This window comes from Chanos chanos, chromosome 1 (assembly GCF_902362185.1).
Source record: "Chanos chanos chromosome 1, fChaCha1.1, whole genome shotgun sequence".
NCBI classification, from domain to species: domain Eukaryota; kingdom Metazoa; phylum Chordata; class Actinopteri; order Gonorynchiformes; family Chanidae; genus Chanos; species Chanos chanos.
In genome coordinates this window covers 27,514,974-27,528,722 of record NC_044495.1, presented here as the reverse complement: position 1 = coordinate 27,528,722, position 13,749 = coordinate 27,514,974, and the positions used below count along the sequence as shown (strand labels likewise).

Here is a 13,749-nt window from a genome sequence, read left to right as displayed (position 1 = left end):
AAAGGAGGAGCTTGATCTCTCTGTGCTGTGTCACTGTGGCTTTGGCTCCAGAGTAGAGTGCTTCTTGTCTGAACCCTTCACACCTGTCAGAGAACACACGCAAACGCAACCCAGCACACACTCTCACCCTCTGTGTGTGTCCGTGTTGTGTGTGCACGGGCTGGAGATTACACGCAAGGTGAGGTTTTCTCTGTCTGTCTGTGACTGGATTGGTTGTCTGGGCTCTCTAAAGCCAACTGGGACTCTGTGTTGCAGGTGGGCTTGGTGGGGACAGTTGTAACTATACAGAAACAGGACTGTCAGTGTCTCTTATGGCGCTCAGGCGCTCCACTCTTACTCTTTCCCTCATTCTCTCTCACTTTTTCTTTCTCTCTTTGTCTCACTTCTTCTTCCTCCATACACAGAAGAATGTGCTTCAGGGCCAGCATGAGAGGGACAATGTGTGGACCAAAGAGGGCTTCTATGCAGTGGTCATCTTCCTCACTATCTTCATCATCATCGTCACCTGTTTGATGGTACGTCTTACTCTCTCTTTCCTACTCGTGATCCCTTCCCTAATGATTGCACTTGATGTCATTAAGTGATTTTATCTGCCCCACTCACCTAAGCCATTATGGGGATTACAGAACTAGCTTGGATCCCTTTAAGAACACTGCACAAGAGTGCTGCTTTGCAGAAACCTGGAGGAGTACCTGAGACATGAAACATCCTTCCCTCTGTTTGCTGCTCCACTGCTTTCTGCACAGCATGAATTATGCACTCATAACCTTCAGCCAGTTTCTCATGCATTTATGTTTTAGCTCAGACCAAGAGAATGTTTCGGACAATCACTTTAATGATAAATTTAAATCAGATTTAACAGAGCTTTTCTGTTCCTGGCATGTGTTGCTATTCAAACTTACTGGGTGATTTTTTTTTTTTTTCTTTGGTTTGCTTCGAGAGAATTTGAGCAAAGAAGGAAACATGTGGTAGGTAGGTGGTTTCCGTTGGTTAGATGTTGTGACACAGAGACAAGCAGCTCAGAAATCTTTGATATGATCAACAGTGAGTGCATGGGACTGCTGGAGTACACAGTAGCACTCATAACACCAAACTCCCCCAAACCCTGACCTTACAACTTTACACTTAACCTGCTTTAAGGAGTCAGGCACATGAAAAGCATTAAAAAGCCATCAGAAAGGGGTGTGAGTTGAAGGGTTCACAGCATGATGGTTGTATTTTTCTTTCCTTTTTACACTAACTGACACTATGTTGACACTCAAACCCACTTCCGGACCACACTGTCCACTGACAAGAAGGAGCTGAAACACACAGCTCTAAATCCTTTTAAGACATGCCCACCGATGACGAGAAGTGAGCTCGGTATAAAATATCAGTGACAGTAATCTCTCAACTGAAAGTTTGGCCAGAATGTTACCCAACAGTTAAGGAGACTGGAGCTTTTCAGTCTACATTTAACTCCACTGACATACTGTCATAGTCTTTTTAGTATGTCATTGGACATTCAGTGCAACATAACACATTTGTAAAATCTTATTGCTTTGATATTTAAGCATTTATACCTGCTCAGTTAATGCTTTGACATTCAAATTATTTGTTTTTTTATGATATGATTTATTTATTATTTTAGATTTACGAGGGACGGTGCGCTAATACAGTTTGACCACGGTTAATAGCCTCAGAACCATCCGTAAAACAAATTGCTACTCTTAAAGTTCATGTTTTTTTAATGTAGTTGCATTTAGGATTTGACTGATAGTAGTTTTTTTTTCCCTAGCTTTACCTTTGTTTGATATAATTGTATTATTTTTTGTATTTGTCTGCACCAGTGTGTGGGGGCTTGTGATTTAAGTGGCTTTTTGTCAAGGTACCACAAGATGGCAGTAAAGGCAAAAACTTCTCAAGCAATTCTAGATTTTTTTTGTTACTCGTGAAAGTACATCTAGAAATGCCTGCTTTACTTGCTGATGGTAGGTTGTACCTTAAAAGTGTGATTCCTTTTACAATCACAACTTTGCACACTCATGCCAAAATATGGCAGAGGCTGAAGTTTAACAGGTTTGAAAGGAGACATTACAACAGTAAGTATTTCATATGTATCCCTATAACCTTGTCCATGTTCTTTTTGTTTAGGACTGTGGCTTACTGGTTTACTGTGTGACTTACTGGTTCAGAAGTATTGACTTAGGCCACAAAGACTAAAGGTTCTGATGTCTGGACACTTTGTCTGGCTGCCATTGGATCCTTTATCACAGCACTATCCCCCAAATAGGTCCCTGTCTCTCTTTCTCCTGCTACAGTGCTCTTTATAGTGAGCAAGTGTACTCTGTGGTCCAGCTGCTGTTAAATAAAGATGAAAATTTTTAAATATGTTAGATGGACACATATGCCCCAATATTTATTTATTTAGCCCCCATACATAATATCTTAAAATTACTTGAGGCAAATCACGAATATGTATGATTGATAACAGAATTTTTATCTGTATGAAATGTCTTGCCAATATGGGAATTCTTAGGTTTGGTATTGTGTAGAACTGGTGGAAAGAATTGGTGGAAAGACTGTCTATTAACAAGCAGTTTAATTCAATATGCCAGTCATGCTGCTACCTCCATGTTCAACTCTGTCCCTCAGTGCTCACCCCCCCCCAACCTCTCTCTCACTCTTTCTCACTCCCACACAGGTGCTGTACCGACTGAAGGAAAAGGTCGACTACTCTGAACGGCAGCTGAAGGAGCCCCCACCCAGCCGGGACGTGCACCTGGCCCCTGTCCCCGTGCACGGTACCCAGCCCTCCCTGAAGTTTACGAGCAGCATGGTGCAAGCCGAGCCGGCCCCCAAGCCTGCCAGCGCGTCCACCATCACCCCAGCAGTCCCTCCTGCCATCGACCCCATCCTACCCACTACCTCCTCAACTACCTCCTTCTCCACCATCGGCTCGGAGCCTCAGGCTCCCTCCTGCCCTTCCAACGCTGAGATCAGGCCTTGCCTGTCCTCCAGCCCCTCTCCCTTCAGGATGAAGGCCGCTGCAGGTCTGCAGGAGAGGTGAGAGCAGTTCACAGCGCAGTCTAAAGGGCTTTTAACTCTGAAAATGGAGATGCGAAGTTCAGTTGCTGGCACTGTGTCAGGTACAGGACTTGATGAGTAGTTTGTATGTACTGTGCCTCCAAAGGAGGAGAACTGTCATCCCTTCTCTCAGAAAAATCATTCTATGCCCTTGCATTTCTGCTGGATACAGAACTCCTTTCTTATTTTAAAGCATTCAGATCTGATGAAGTAAGCAGACAGAACCCCAACGAATAGTACATTGAGATGCAATCGTTCCATGCATTCATTATTTGTATTTGAAACCTGAAGAATGCCTGAAGACAAGCAAATGCTGTAGAATTTATTTTATACTGCCACCTACTGGAAGTTTACCTACAAGGTCAAATCCCCCCAAAAGGACTTTCAGAGATATTTTGAGATCTCATTTTTTTCTTTTATTCCTCTGTGCTAGATCTATGGATATGGTTAATACCTGCATCCGTATTTAGTCAGTAATAAGCATAGTGTCGTACTGTAAAGATTTGAAACCAATAGTTTTACCTCTCATTTTCAGCTCTTATCCTTACAATATCAGACAAACAACACTGATATATAGGCCTACCCCACAAGGCATCATTTTGTCAAAATGAAAAATCCTATTAACAACACCATTGTTATGCAACTGGTTAACCATTTTCCATCACCAGATAAAAGTAACAGAGCTCATCAGAATGTGAGTCGGAAGCCACTCCACTTGCCGAGAACAAAGAGTTCAGTCCTTTTTCTGTAGCTTATTGAATGAGTGACCGTTATTGTTGTTGTAAGAAAGCAGCTGTTACCTAGGGGGCTAACCCTTCACCTTGTATTGTTTGAGGAGGGCAGGTGCAAACATCCGTGGACGTGTGGTTGGTAGTGTAAGCCATCTTTGCTGGATTTCCCTTTCAACAGCTTAGAAGGTTCGGTAATCTTCCATCTGTTTATAAAGGGTGTGTGGAGGGGGAGTCTCCAGGGGACCTTGTCAACACTCTTCTAAAAGATAATAATATTACGATTTAGCTGAAGTTGTCAAAGAAAGCCAAGGATGGAAAAGCTTTAATGGCAGCGATGAATTCTGGATACTTAAGATGTGAAAAATTGCTCAATCCACTTTTCTTGCTTCCTGCAAGAATTCAGAAGGGATTGCGGGAGAGGAAAAAAAATGCATTGATATCTCTGAGAGTTAGCACACGGTTGATTTTACAAACACGTGGGATGATGCTTAGCTCCTCTTGTGAATGTCATTAAATTGATGTCGGAGGCGCAGTGTATGTCTGTTTAACATAACAGAAAAGGTCAGTTGAATTCAGAATTCTTCATAGTGCAGAAGGTTAGATTATACTGTGTATGAGATTATCACGGTTGAACAAAGCATAGCACAAAACTAAAATAGCACAGTTGAACAAAGAATATTTAATGTTGGAAATTTCTTATAAATGGTAATTTTTTTAATAACTTGCATGTTTGCTCTGAACTCTGAACTTAATGTTCTCTCACTTAGGCGAACCATAAAGTGTAAAATAAGACAATTCTGTTCACTTCAAGTCTTGTAGTCCAGTTGTTACTCAATCAGTGACACTGTTAATGTCTCTAATGTGTGTGTGTCTGTGTGTATTAAGTATGCAAAATGTGTCTTCAGGTCTAGCACTGCTCCGGTAGCACAGCCTGTCTGAAAGGGAAAGGTGCGATAGCATTGTGTCGGCTGAATTCCTGTGCAGGAAGTGGGTGACTTCCTGTGTGACCACGAGGCTAATTATTGAGCGAGTGCGTCCCAGAAACGTCAGACAGGAAGAGCCCTAATCCTCTTGACTTTCTCAGTATCAAAATGGATGGTCTTTCATATCTGATTTTATACTGTTTGTAAGATCAGGCGATGAAAGTAATATAAATGTATTACTCAGTCATACTCATATCTCAACATTGCTTTTTTGGCATAAAAAGTTGATTCTGATATCAGTTGTGTGATTGTCCAGAAAGGACCAAAGTGAACTGACCCTGTATTTTGATCAAGTGTTTTGCAGACAGAGTTAGAAGTTCATCTATCTCTTCAAGCATGTCATGTTTTTGACACTGCAGATGGATGTCCTCCTTCCTCAAGGGAAAAAGCTAATCAGACTCCGGTAGCAACCACAAATTGCTCTAGAATCTCAGACACACAAATAATTATATTGGATCAGCAGAAAGGGGAGGGAGTAGTTCTGGTTTTCAGCACTTACATTGGAGGTTAGAGATTTGGTGTGTGTGTTGGTGTGTGACCAACAGTGCCCAGGAGCTGGGTGGGTTGTTATTGCACGGCAGTCCTGAACTAACATTGACTGGTGTATTTAAAGCTCACAGACTGAGCCTGAGTAAACAGTAAAGCAATCTTGTCAAGCAGATGTGCAAAGTGACAGGATGATTTTAAAGGAGTAAAGTAAGGTCAACTTGCCCTTGGAGATGGTCTTCATAGTGAGCCCACAGGGGCGAATAGAGCATCTGCTTAGCTTTGTCTCTTTTAGCCAGACAGGATGGGACAGAGTTATGAGCTCTGCAATTATAACAGTAAATTCAAAGTTTTTCTGTTCCTCACTGCTATTTTCCACTCAGTTTTTCAGGCACATGCATTGACCCTGTTTGGCATTTGCTCAGATGATAACAGTGCCAGCAAATCATCTGCATCAATCCTATGTCAACCCTTTAATCCCCAGAATGCAACATGTGAATAAGCCAGGGAACCTAATCACAGCTAAGGCAGAGGTCATATATTCTCTGTGATACTGTGAGTGCAGGATCCATTTGACAAAACATTTCATGTACAGTAGGGTTCAAAAGTCCACTATCGAGAACTGCTTATTTTATAATTTATCTAAATAATTGCAAAGATTTACTCAACTGATATTTATTATTCAAGAATGCAGTATTTAGAACTAATACAAATCAAAACTTTGAGCTCTTTGAGAAATGCTTGTATGACATTGAAGTTTTTCCAGAAATCTTGTTTGCACACCATTTTTTTAAATTGCTGTGACACCACATATTTCATTAAAGTCGTGACGCATGTATGCTCCTAATACACAATGTAAATTTTGGCATTTTAACAATACCAAACACTGACTCAATTAATATGGTCCTCAATGTGTTATCATCTCTACTGCTAGTGCTGCTAGAAAAGTACTTCTGAAAAGAAACATTTTCTGACTGTAACAAAGTCAAAGGACCGTAATGAAAGATTTCAAGGCCACATTGTTCTCCAGGGTGCTGAAAAACTATCCTAGCACCAGGTTTCGGTTAAACAGAAAGTTTATAATTGGGTAGCACAATGCACACTGAAGAGATTTTCACAATACCAGTCATTTTTATCCAAAGACCAGGCAGACCTGAAGTGACCTCACCATCTAAAGACCAGTGTGTTGACCTCACATCTTTGAGACAGAACAGCATCTGCATCCTAGATTCAAAGCTGAACAAAGAACACTCTGCCCCAGTTAGTAAAAGTATGATCAAAAGATGACTGGCACACTGCTGTTTTCATAGGGGAAAAGCAGTTTCAAGACCACTTCTTTGATGACCAAACAAGTGTAAACATTGCACGGGCCAAACAATTGTGAAATTTCACTGGAAGAAAATCTCATTTACAAATTAATCAAAATGTAAGGTTTGCGCTTGCGGTCAGACCATACGCAAGTACCGCCTTATTCTGCAGAGGCAGGCCATGCCATCTAGCTTAAAGCCGTGTGAAAGAGGATTCATTTTCCAGCAGGGCTGTGATTGCAGACACGCACTGAAACGGTGCCAGGACTGTGTAGAGTCTGAGGAGGGCCAGGGAGTGCTGCTCGCACGCTTTTCCCGTCACAGTCATCAGACCTCAACCCCACTGAACACTCAAAGGGAAAAGGCAAAACACACTGTAACAGCACGAGACACTCTTAGGGATGCTCTCAAAAAGTTCTGGAATAATGCTGATTCTGAATTCTGTAAAAAACTTGTAGAAGCCAGGTGGAATGCAAGCTGCATTTAAGTCACATGCTGAACATACCAAATATTGAGACATTTTGCCTTCCGGTAGATACTAGCAAACTTTTTTTTTGTCTTATAATAGGGAAAATTGATGAAATTTTGTTTGAAAAATCATATGATCAAAATTTTGTATTCAGTTTTAAGAAATGATGAAATAAAAACAGTTCTTGGCAGGGAACGCAAACATAGCACCTGATTCAATTCAAGAACTTGAGGACGTGATTCCACGTGTCTAGAGGACACGTCGAATCAGGAATGTTGGTGCTGGAAGAAAACTGTCCCTTAAAGTGGATAATCAGGATTCAACAGAAAAACATAGATCTATGTCAGCTTCTCAGTTCCAGCCTTTGGGGCTCCTCTGTACTCTGTTGGTACTCTGCATTCGTCTTCCTTTTTGTTTTAACACATCAGTTCTAATCACGCTAATTAACAATGTTTACGGCTGAATCTGGTCCGCTGGGTTTCCAGGTCTTGAACTATGCTTGATGAAGTATTTGCTGATTCCACTGTATTTGTGCAACTCTTATGTGTGATCTGCAGGAGAGGTTCCAATGTGTCTCTGGTACTGGACATGAGTGCTCTGGGCTCAGTGGAGCCACTGAACTGCGGAGTGGCCACTCCTCGTGAGCGTGCCGCTCAGGAGTACCTGCAGTCGGCAGGCCGCGCCCTGTCCCGGCAGCAGCTACGTGAGGCTGTGCTGAACACACAGAAGCTGCATGCCGAATTCGCTGTAGGTCACCCTCTGAGAAATGACTCATATGTAGCTAGACTTTTTGGCGATACCAAGATGCATAATGTCGATCAGTTAATGACATGGACTGTCAAGACCTTTACATGAGCAACATTTTTTTTCAAATTTAAGAAAGGTTATTGTGTTTTATGTTCTGTTCAAATCAATATTCAAATTAAGACCTTACAATAGATCCATTGGATACTTAAAAACCTTAGTGCACATTGCACTGATATCCTCATGTCAATATGTTTTCGTCTTTGTAATTATCTTGAATATTCTGCAATCATTGTGCTTAGCTAAATGTTTCTGAACTGTTTTTCTCCCAGGAAATTCCCATGAATTTTGTGGATCCGAAGGAACTGGACATCCCCAGTCATGGCACCAAGAACAGATACCGGAGCATTTTGCCAAGTTAGTACAGAAACAGTCATAATTACAGATGTGATACATGATCTGTCATCCACTTGGTAATACATTTCTTTCCCAGCTAAGGTAGATATGGTTTCAGGTGAAGGCAAAAGGTATCAGGGCAGTATTATGTCTTTTTGACTTGTTCATTAGTATATCTGTTCTGGAGAAAGCGAACATGTCAAATCCAGTTAGTGAAAAAGTTTTGAAACCTGGAGCATAACACATGTAATGAAGATTGAAAACACACACACACACACACACACACATGCAGGAATAAAGATTAGTTTTGCCTTGGGATGCATGGTTCCATGCCTTGTTTTTCAGGATTGTGTGAGATATGCAGCCAGAAGGCCAGGTTAGACTTTTTTTGCGCCAGTAGTCTGTTAGCCTCATGGATGTTCCTTTCAGGAAATAAGCCAATTAAACATTCCAGGGAAGTGTGAGACAACTCCCAGGGTCCTTTATCCCTTGAAAACCCTAGCCTGATGTGGTTGTGCCTCAACTTGATGGCCTGAAGAAAGCAATCCTGCCCTGATCTCACAAGAGGTCAGAGGTCCCTCAAGCCCCAATAAACAGAGAAGTTGGATTGCCACAGAGCAGGGTGGATCCATGTCAAAACATTATCAGCCAGTCATGTCTCAGCAAGTCCCCCTTTTAACCAATGACCATGGAACAGAGGGGAAAAAGGGCCACTCCTCTCCCTATTAGGCATGTGGGTTGAGGGATGAAGATTAGCAAGTATGTTGCAAGTTGGTCTTTCCGGTGGCCTCTGTGCATGCAGTGTTAGAACAACACAGTAGGTCCCAGGGACAGCTTGTTCTGTGTGGATTGCTAATTCTGAGGGGCGTTGCTTTATTATGTAACCCACTGGCTGGACAGTGTAGCCATTCCTGCCTTGCATTTTTGGGTCTGCCCTCAGTAACCCAAGGGATGGGCTTGGTTTATCAATACACGCAGTCAGAGGTGTTCCTTCCGTTTTAGCGCTCTGAGGTAACACCGTTAGTCCAACAGGATAAAACTGGATTGGAGGAACACCAAGCCTTGAGAACTGAACTGAACAAAGAGAACAATCATAGAGATAAGTGTTTGGCACACACACAGTCTTAAGACATCTGTCCCAAGCACTTGGTATATGAACAGAAATGGCAGTACAAGAGCACTGCACTAGACTGCAAGGCCATGCCAGGCTTGCAAAAATGCCCCATTAAATTCTAGCGAGAGGAGCCATGTCTTTGTATATGGTTTCATGTAAGTGTGTTCCTGCTTTGAGGGGAAAATGCAGCCACTGCTATTTGGACCTGGTGAAGATAATGAGAGAAACACTCTAAGGGAAACAGGATGTTGTGTCTTGTCTCTGTCTGTATTTGTATGTGTTGGTGTTTTTCCACTGTCTATATGCACTGCTTTTATTGGCTTAGGCTCCATGAAGTAATACACCAAGTAAAATATTCATTCAGAAAGTTTTAAAATCATTACAAAATTAGAAAATTTATACAAAATTGGATACAAATGTGTTATGGTATGAGGCTCTGTCTAGGCTTATACTGATGATGTGTTCTCTTACTGAAAACTCTCAATGAGAATTCTAATCCAAACCTCACGGTACAGATCCCCACTCAAGAGTCTTGCTGAGGACAAAGAACATGTACGACCCTCTTAGCAGCTACATAAATGCCAACTACATACGGGTAAGTCCATTACCTCTTAAGAGCTTCATATCTTATCTTTATTTCACAGCCAGGAACCTCTCCAAATGCACCCCATCGCTTGATTTATTTAAGGATTTTGCCTCTAATTAAATAAACATCTCAAAGCCTCTCTGGTAATAAATCTTGTGTAGAGGACATTGTTTATTTTGCTACCATAGAGAGTCTGTTAAAGAATGGAAGTGCCACATTCAGAGGAACTAGTGAACTCACTTCATCTGCTCTGCTGGCCTCCTATACAATCATGGCCTTTCCTGTGACAGGAAGCTGAATTTCTAGCTTTCTCTTTCAAGCCACGCAAAGTGCAGCAGCATGCCAGGACATGGCCCTGCCTTGTTCAACAGAAACATATATGTAGAGCCATCAACATGAACTTCAGATTAACTGCTTCTTCTCTGTGTTGCTTAATTAGGCATTTACACCCCTATTTCTCATGCCTCAATGTGCTGGTAATGTCGTTTTAAAAAATAGGTGTTGAAATTTTTGGATTTCATGTTAAACGTGGATCTAGTTAACGTGGATTTTGATGAAAAAAAATGTAGATGTGGTTGTGGACTTACTGTTAAAGACAAGATAAGAATCATGATACCTTATATATTTTCCAAGAATCGTCCTTTCCAAAGATAAAAATTTTAATTGTCACTTAAAAAAAAGTCAGTTTTTAACTGTGCAATGTGTTTTTACGACAGGCAAATGTTTGATGAAATCACTGCCTGTTCTTGTGTGATTGCTACCTGAACATGAGGTGCTGACTCTTCTCATACAGGGTTACCTAGGACACGAGAAAGCCTTTATTGCCACACAGGGTCCCATGATCAACACTGTGAATGACTTCTGGCAGATGGCCTGGCAGGAAGATAGCCCTGTTATTGTCATGATCACTAAACTCAAAGAGAAGAATGAGGTGACATGGAACTCTGAATATTTTTTCTTAAATATATGCCGGTCAGAATACACAAATCAAGCATGTCATAAAATCTTTAACAAACATTCAAAATGATTGCCACCCTGTTTATATGTATGTTTGTATTTGTTGAAGTTGGCCATCTGTGATATTCTCTGTTACAGAAATGCGTTCTGTACTGGCCAGAGCGGAGGGGTATCTATGGGAAAGTTGAAGTTCTCATTAACAATGTCAAAGAGTGTGACCATTACACTGTCCGCACTCTCACACTCAAGGTGTGTATTTCTGTTGAGCCTTCTTCATATGTTGATGTTACCTCCTATGTAGCATCAGACTTGACAAAACGTGTGTGTGTGTGTGTGTGTTACAGCAAGGGGGACAGAGTCATAAGGTCCAACACTACTGGTACACATCCTGGCCAGACCATAAGACCCCTGACAGTGCCCAGCCCCTGCTCCAGCTGATGGCAGATGTGGAGGGAGACAGGCAGGCCTCAGGCTCCAGAGGCCCAGTCATCGTTCACTGCAGGTAGAGGAGACACAAAACACGCGCACTATGTGCTGTCCAGTTTTGGAGTTCATATTTATTAAAGAGCAATTCTTCATTTGAGAAATCTACAGGTGCTTTTTGGTGAGTGAACCAACATTTCCTTAAAAAAATCCATTTGTGGTTTGTAGTGCTGGGATTGGGCGTACCGGCTGCTTCATCGCTACAACAATAGGCTGTCGTCAGCTGCAGGCGGAAGGAGTCGTGGACATTTTGGGGATTGTGTGTCAGCTCAGGGGAGATAGGTATGAAAACAGAGCATGTGAATGTGTTATCTTCCAGAAAAGAGTTTTGGAAGACAACATTATTCTCTTGAGTAACACAGCTGGTTTGCATGAAAATTCGTTTTGTTTAGACTGCGCAAAAATCTACACTGAGACAGACTATATTAGTCTGAAAAAGGGGACTGGTTAGAATGATAACATGCAGCTCAGAAATTCAAAGGTCAAAGTAGCCATTTATTGTTTAAAAGGTCAATGGGAAACTGTTGGCATTTCTAATCAATTGTTCCTTTAAACACAGATCTGGGGCCTGACCCTCTGATTTCTATCTTATTTATGCATGACAGGGGTGGAATGATCCAGACTGGAGAGCAGTATGAGTTTGTCCATCATGCCCTCTGCCTCTATGAGAGCCGCCTTTCTGCCGACGCTGGCCAGTGAGAGTGGGCCGCGGCATATCGTCTCTCTTCACCAGGTTTCCCTGGAAGGAGGACCCTGAAAAAAGGTCACTTGTTGCCTTTCGAGACTGGCAGTTGCATCAACAGTGGATCTTTAGGAGAAACACGAAAGGGGTTCTTGATGACCTTGATGTACTGTGAGGCAAAGTTTGACAGAGAAGGCAAATCCTTGTCTAACAGAAGATACACTGACTGGTCAGCATATTTAATGTATTTCCTCTCACCTCTCCTCACTGTCCTGTGAGCAGCTTTACTTGCCTCTGAGACCTTTGTGAACATCTTGCCTTTTTGCGGTTCTGTCCGATCTTGATGAAACTATAATGTCCCACCAGTACGCCCTACACCCATATCGGACCTTTCTCTCTGCCTATAGCTGTTGATGGCACTAGTATTTAAATTAAGGTAATCTATTCATTTCATACTTTTTTAAAACTCAAGAGTTCCTACTGTTAATGTACATAAGAAAACTGAAGACTGTTAAACACATCATATATGAAGACCTGAGTGGGAGATTCTCATAATGATGTCCGTTGCCATAGCATCTCAAGGGAAGTATATAATGCAGTTACATAAGCAAGTCTATCCATAAAGAAACTTCAAGTAAAACAAACATGCAAACAGGATACCCGTTAACTTAAATATCCTGGTGAGGTTATCCTTGAAAGACTTTTCCTAAAAAAAATTAGGTTAACCTTTCATTAGGAAATACACACCAAAATCAGCTAGTTTAGGTTAAGTTTGGCCTGTCAAAGTTTTAAAAAACGCATTCACAGTTAACTCGCCGGAACACATGATTATCCAAAACAAAAACCTCTGATGTCTTGCATAGTGTATGTTCTTATGTGAGACTATAGCACTTAGTATGACTACTCATATGTAACCTCTGAGCAGTGGTGTCATTACATCAATGGTGCAGTATGAATATGTGAAAATGTAGTTTGTATATTGAATTATGAATCATAATCTGTAAGTGAAATGCTAATGATGTTATTTTTGTAAAAATATGAATTTAAATAATGTTTTATATTTTGACTCATATTACCTTGCACAGGACAATGAAGCGTTGGACCCCTGCATGCATGCATATCCTAGAACACCACTTCTTTGAATTCCAATACAGTGCTAGATAGAAAAGTAATCTTCAAACATTGACTGTAATGGGGGGATTTAATCTATACAGTACACATAGTGCAATGCCTTTACTTTAAATAGAGGCTTTACTCAGTAGCTATTGAACAAGGTGTTCTTAAATGTCCACTAGACCACATAGCATAATAGCATAATGAAAACTTTCTGGCTCTGGAATACTTTTTAAATCCGAAATAATGTTTACAGATCACAAACCTATGGTATTATAAGCGATGCTTTTATCTTTCTTTTTCTGTTTTACTTTTTTTTTTGAAGTTGGAAAGGGGTGAAAATTTAGATACAACTGCAGGCTGCTAATTCAGTCTATGAAAGGTCTAACTTGACTTAGAGCTGGTTGCTTATTCTTGCTTGTCACTATAATCCCCTCGGTTTTCTTACTGGAGATGGGATGCCAGTGTTGAGTGCTGGAGTGTGTTATGTTTTGTGGTCTCTCTCTCTCTATATATATATTATGTCAATATAATGTCTTCATTATATACATGTAAATGTGTTATTGGATGAATATGTACATATAAAAGTGCTTTTAAAATGATGTGGCAGTATAATTTGGGACCACATGAGG

The 13,749-nt window shown here is 41.1% G+C and overlaps 1 protein-coding gene across 1 annotated transcript in view; it reads left to right on the top strand.

The window, feature by feature from the left end:
• The window catches only part of ptprr (protein tyrosine phosphatase receptor type R), a 31,967-nt gene extending 19,946 nt beyond the window's left edge, over window positions 1-12,021 (top strand). Inside the window, exons 5-14 of the mRNA XM_030778574.1 lie at window positions 405-515; window positions 2,684-3,045; window positions 7,600-7,789; window positions 8,119-8,203; window positions 9,812-9,891; window positions 10,676-10,813; window positions 10,978-11,088; window positions 11,184-11,341; window positions 11,491-11,604; window positions 11,928-12,021. Of these exons, the coding sequence (XP_030634434.1) occupies window positions 405-515; window positions 2,684-3,045; window positions 7,600-7,789; window positions 8,119-8,203; window positions 9,812-9,891; window positions 10,676-10,813; window positions 10,978-11,088; window positions 11,184-11,341; window positions 11,491-11,604; window positions 11,928-12,021 (1,443 nt within the window). The remainder of the gene's footprint in view (window positions 1-404; window positions 516-2,683; window positions 3,046-7,599; window positions 7,790-8,118; window positions 8,204-9,811; window positions 9,892-10,675; window positions 10,814-10,977; window positions 11,089-11,183; window positions 11,342-11,490; window positions 11,605-11,927) is intronic.
• Window positions 12,022-13,749: the final 1,728 nt, after the last annotated feature.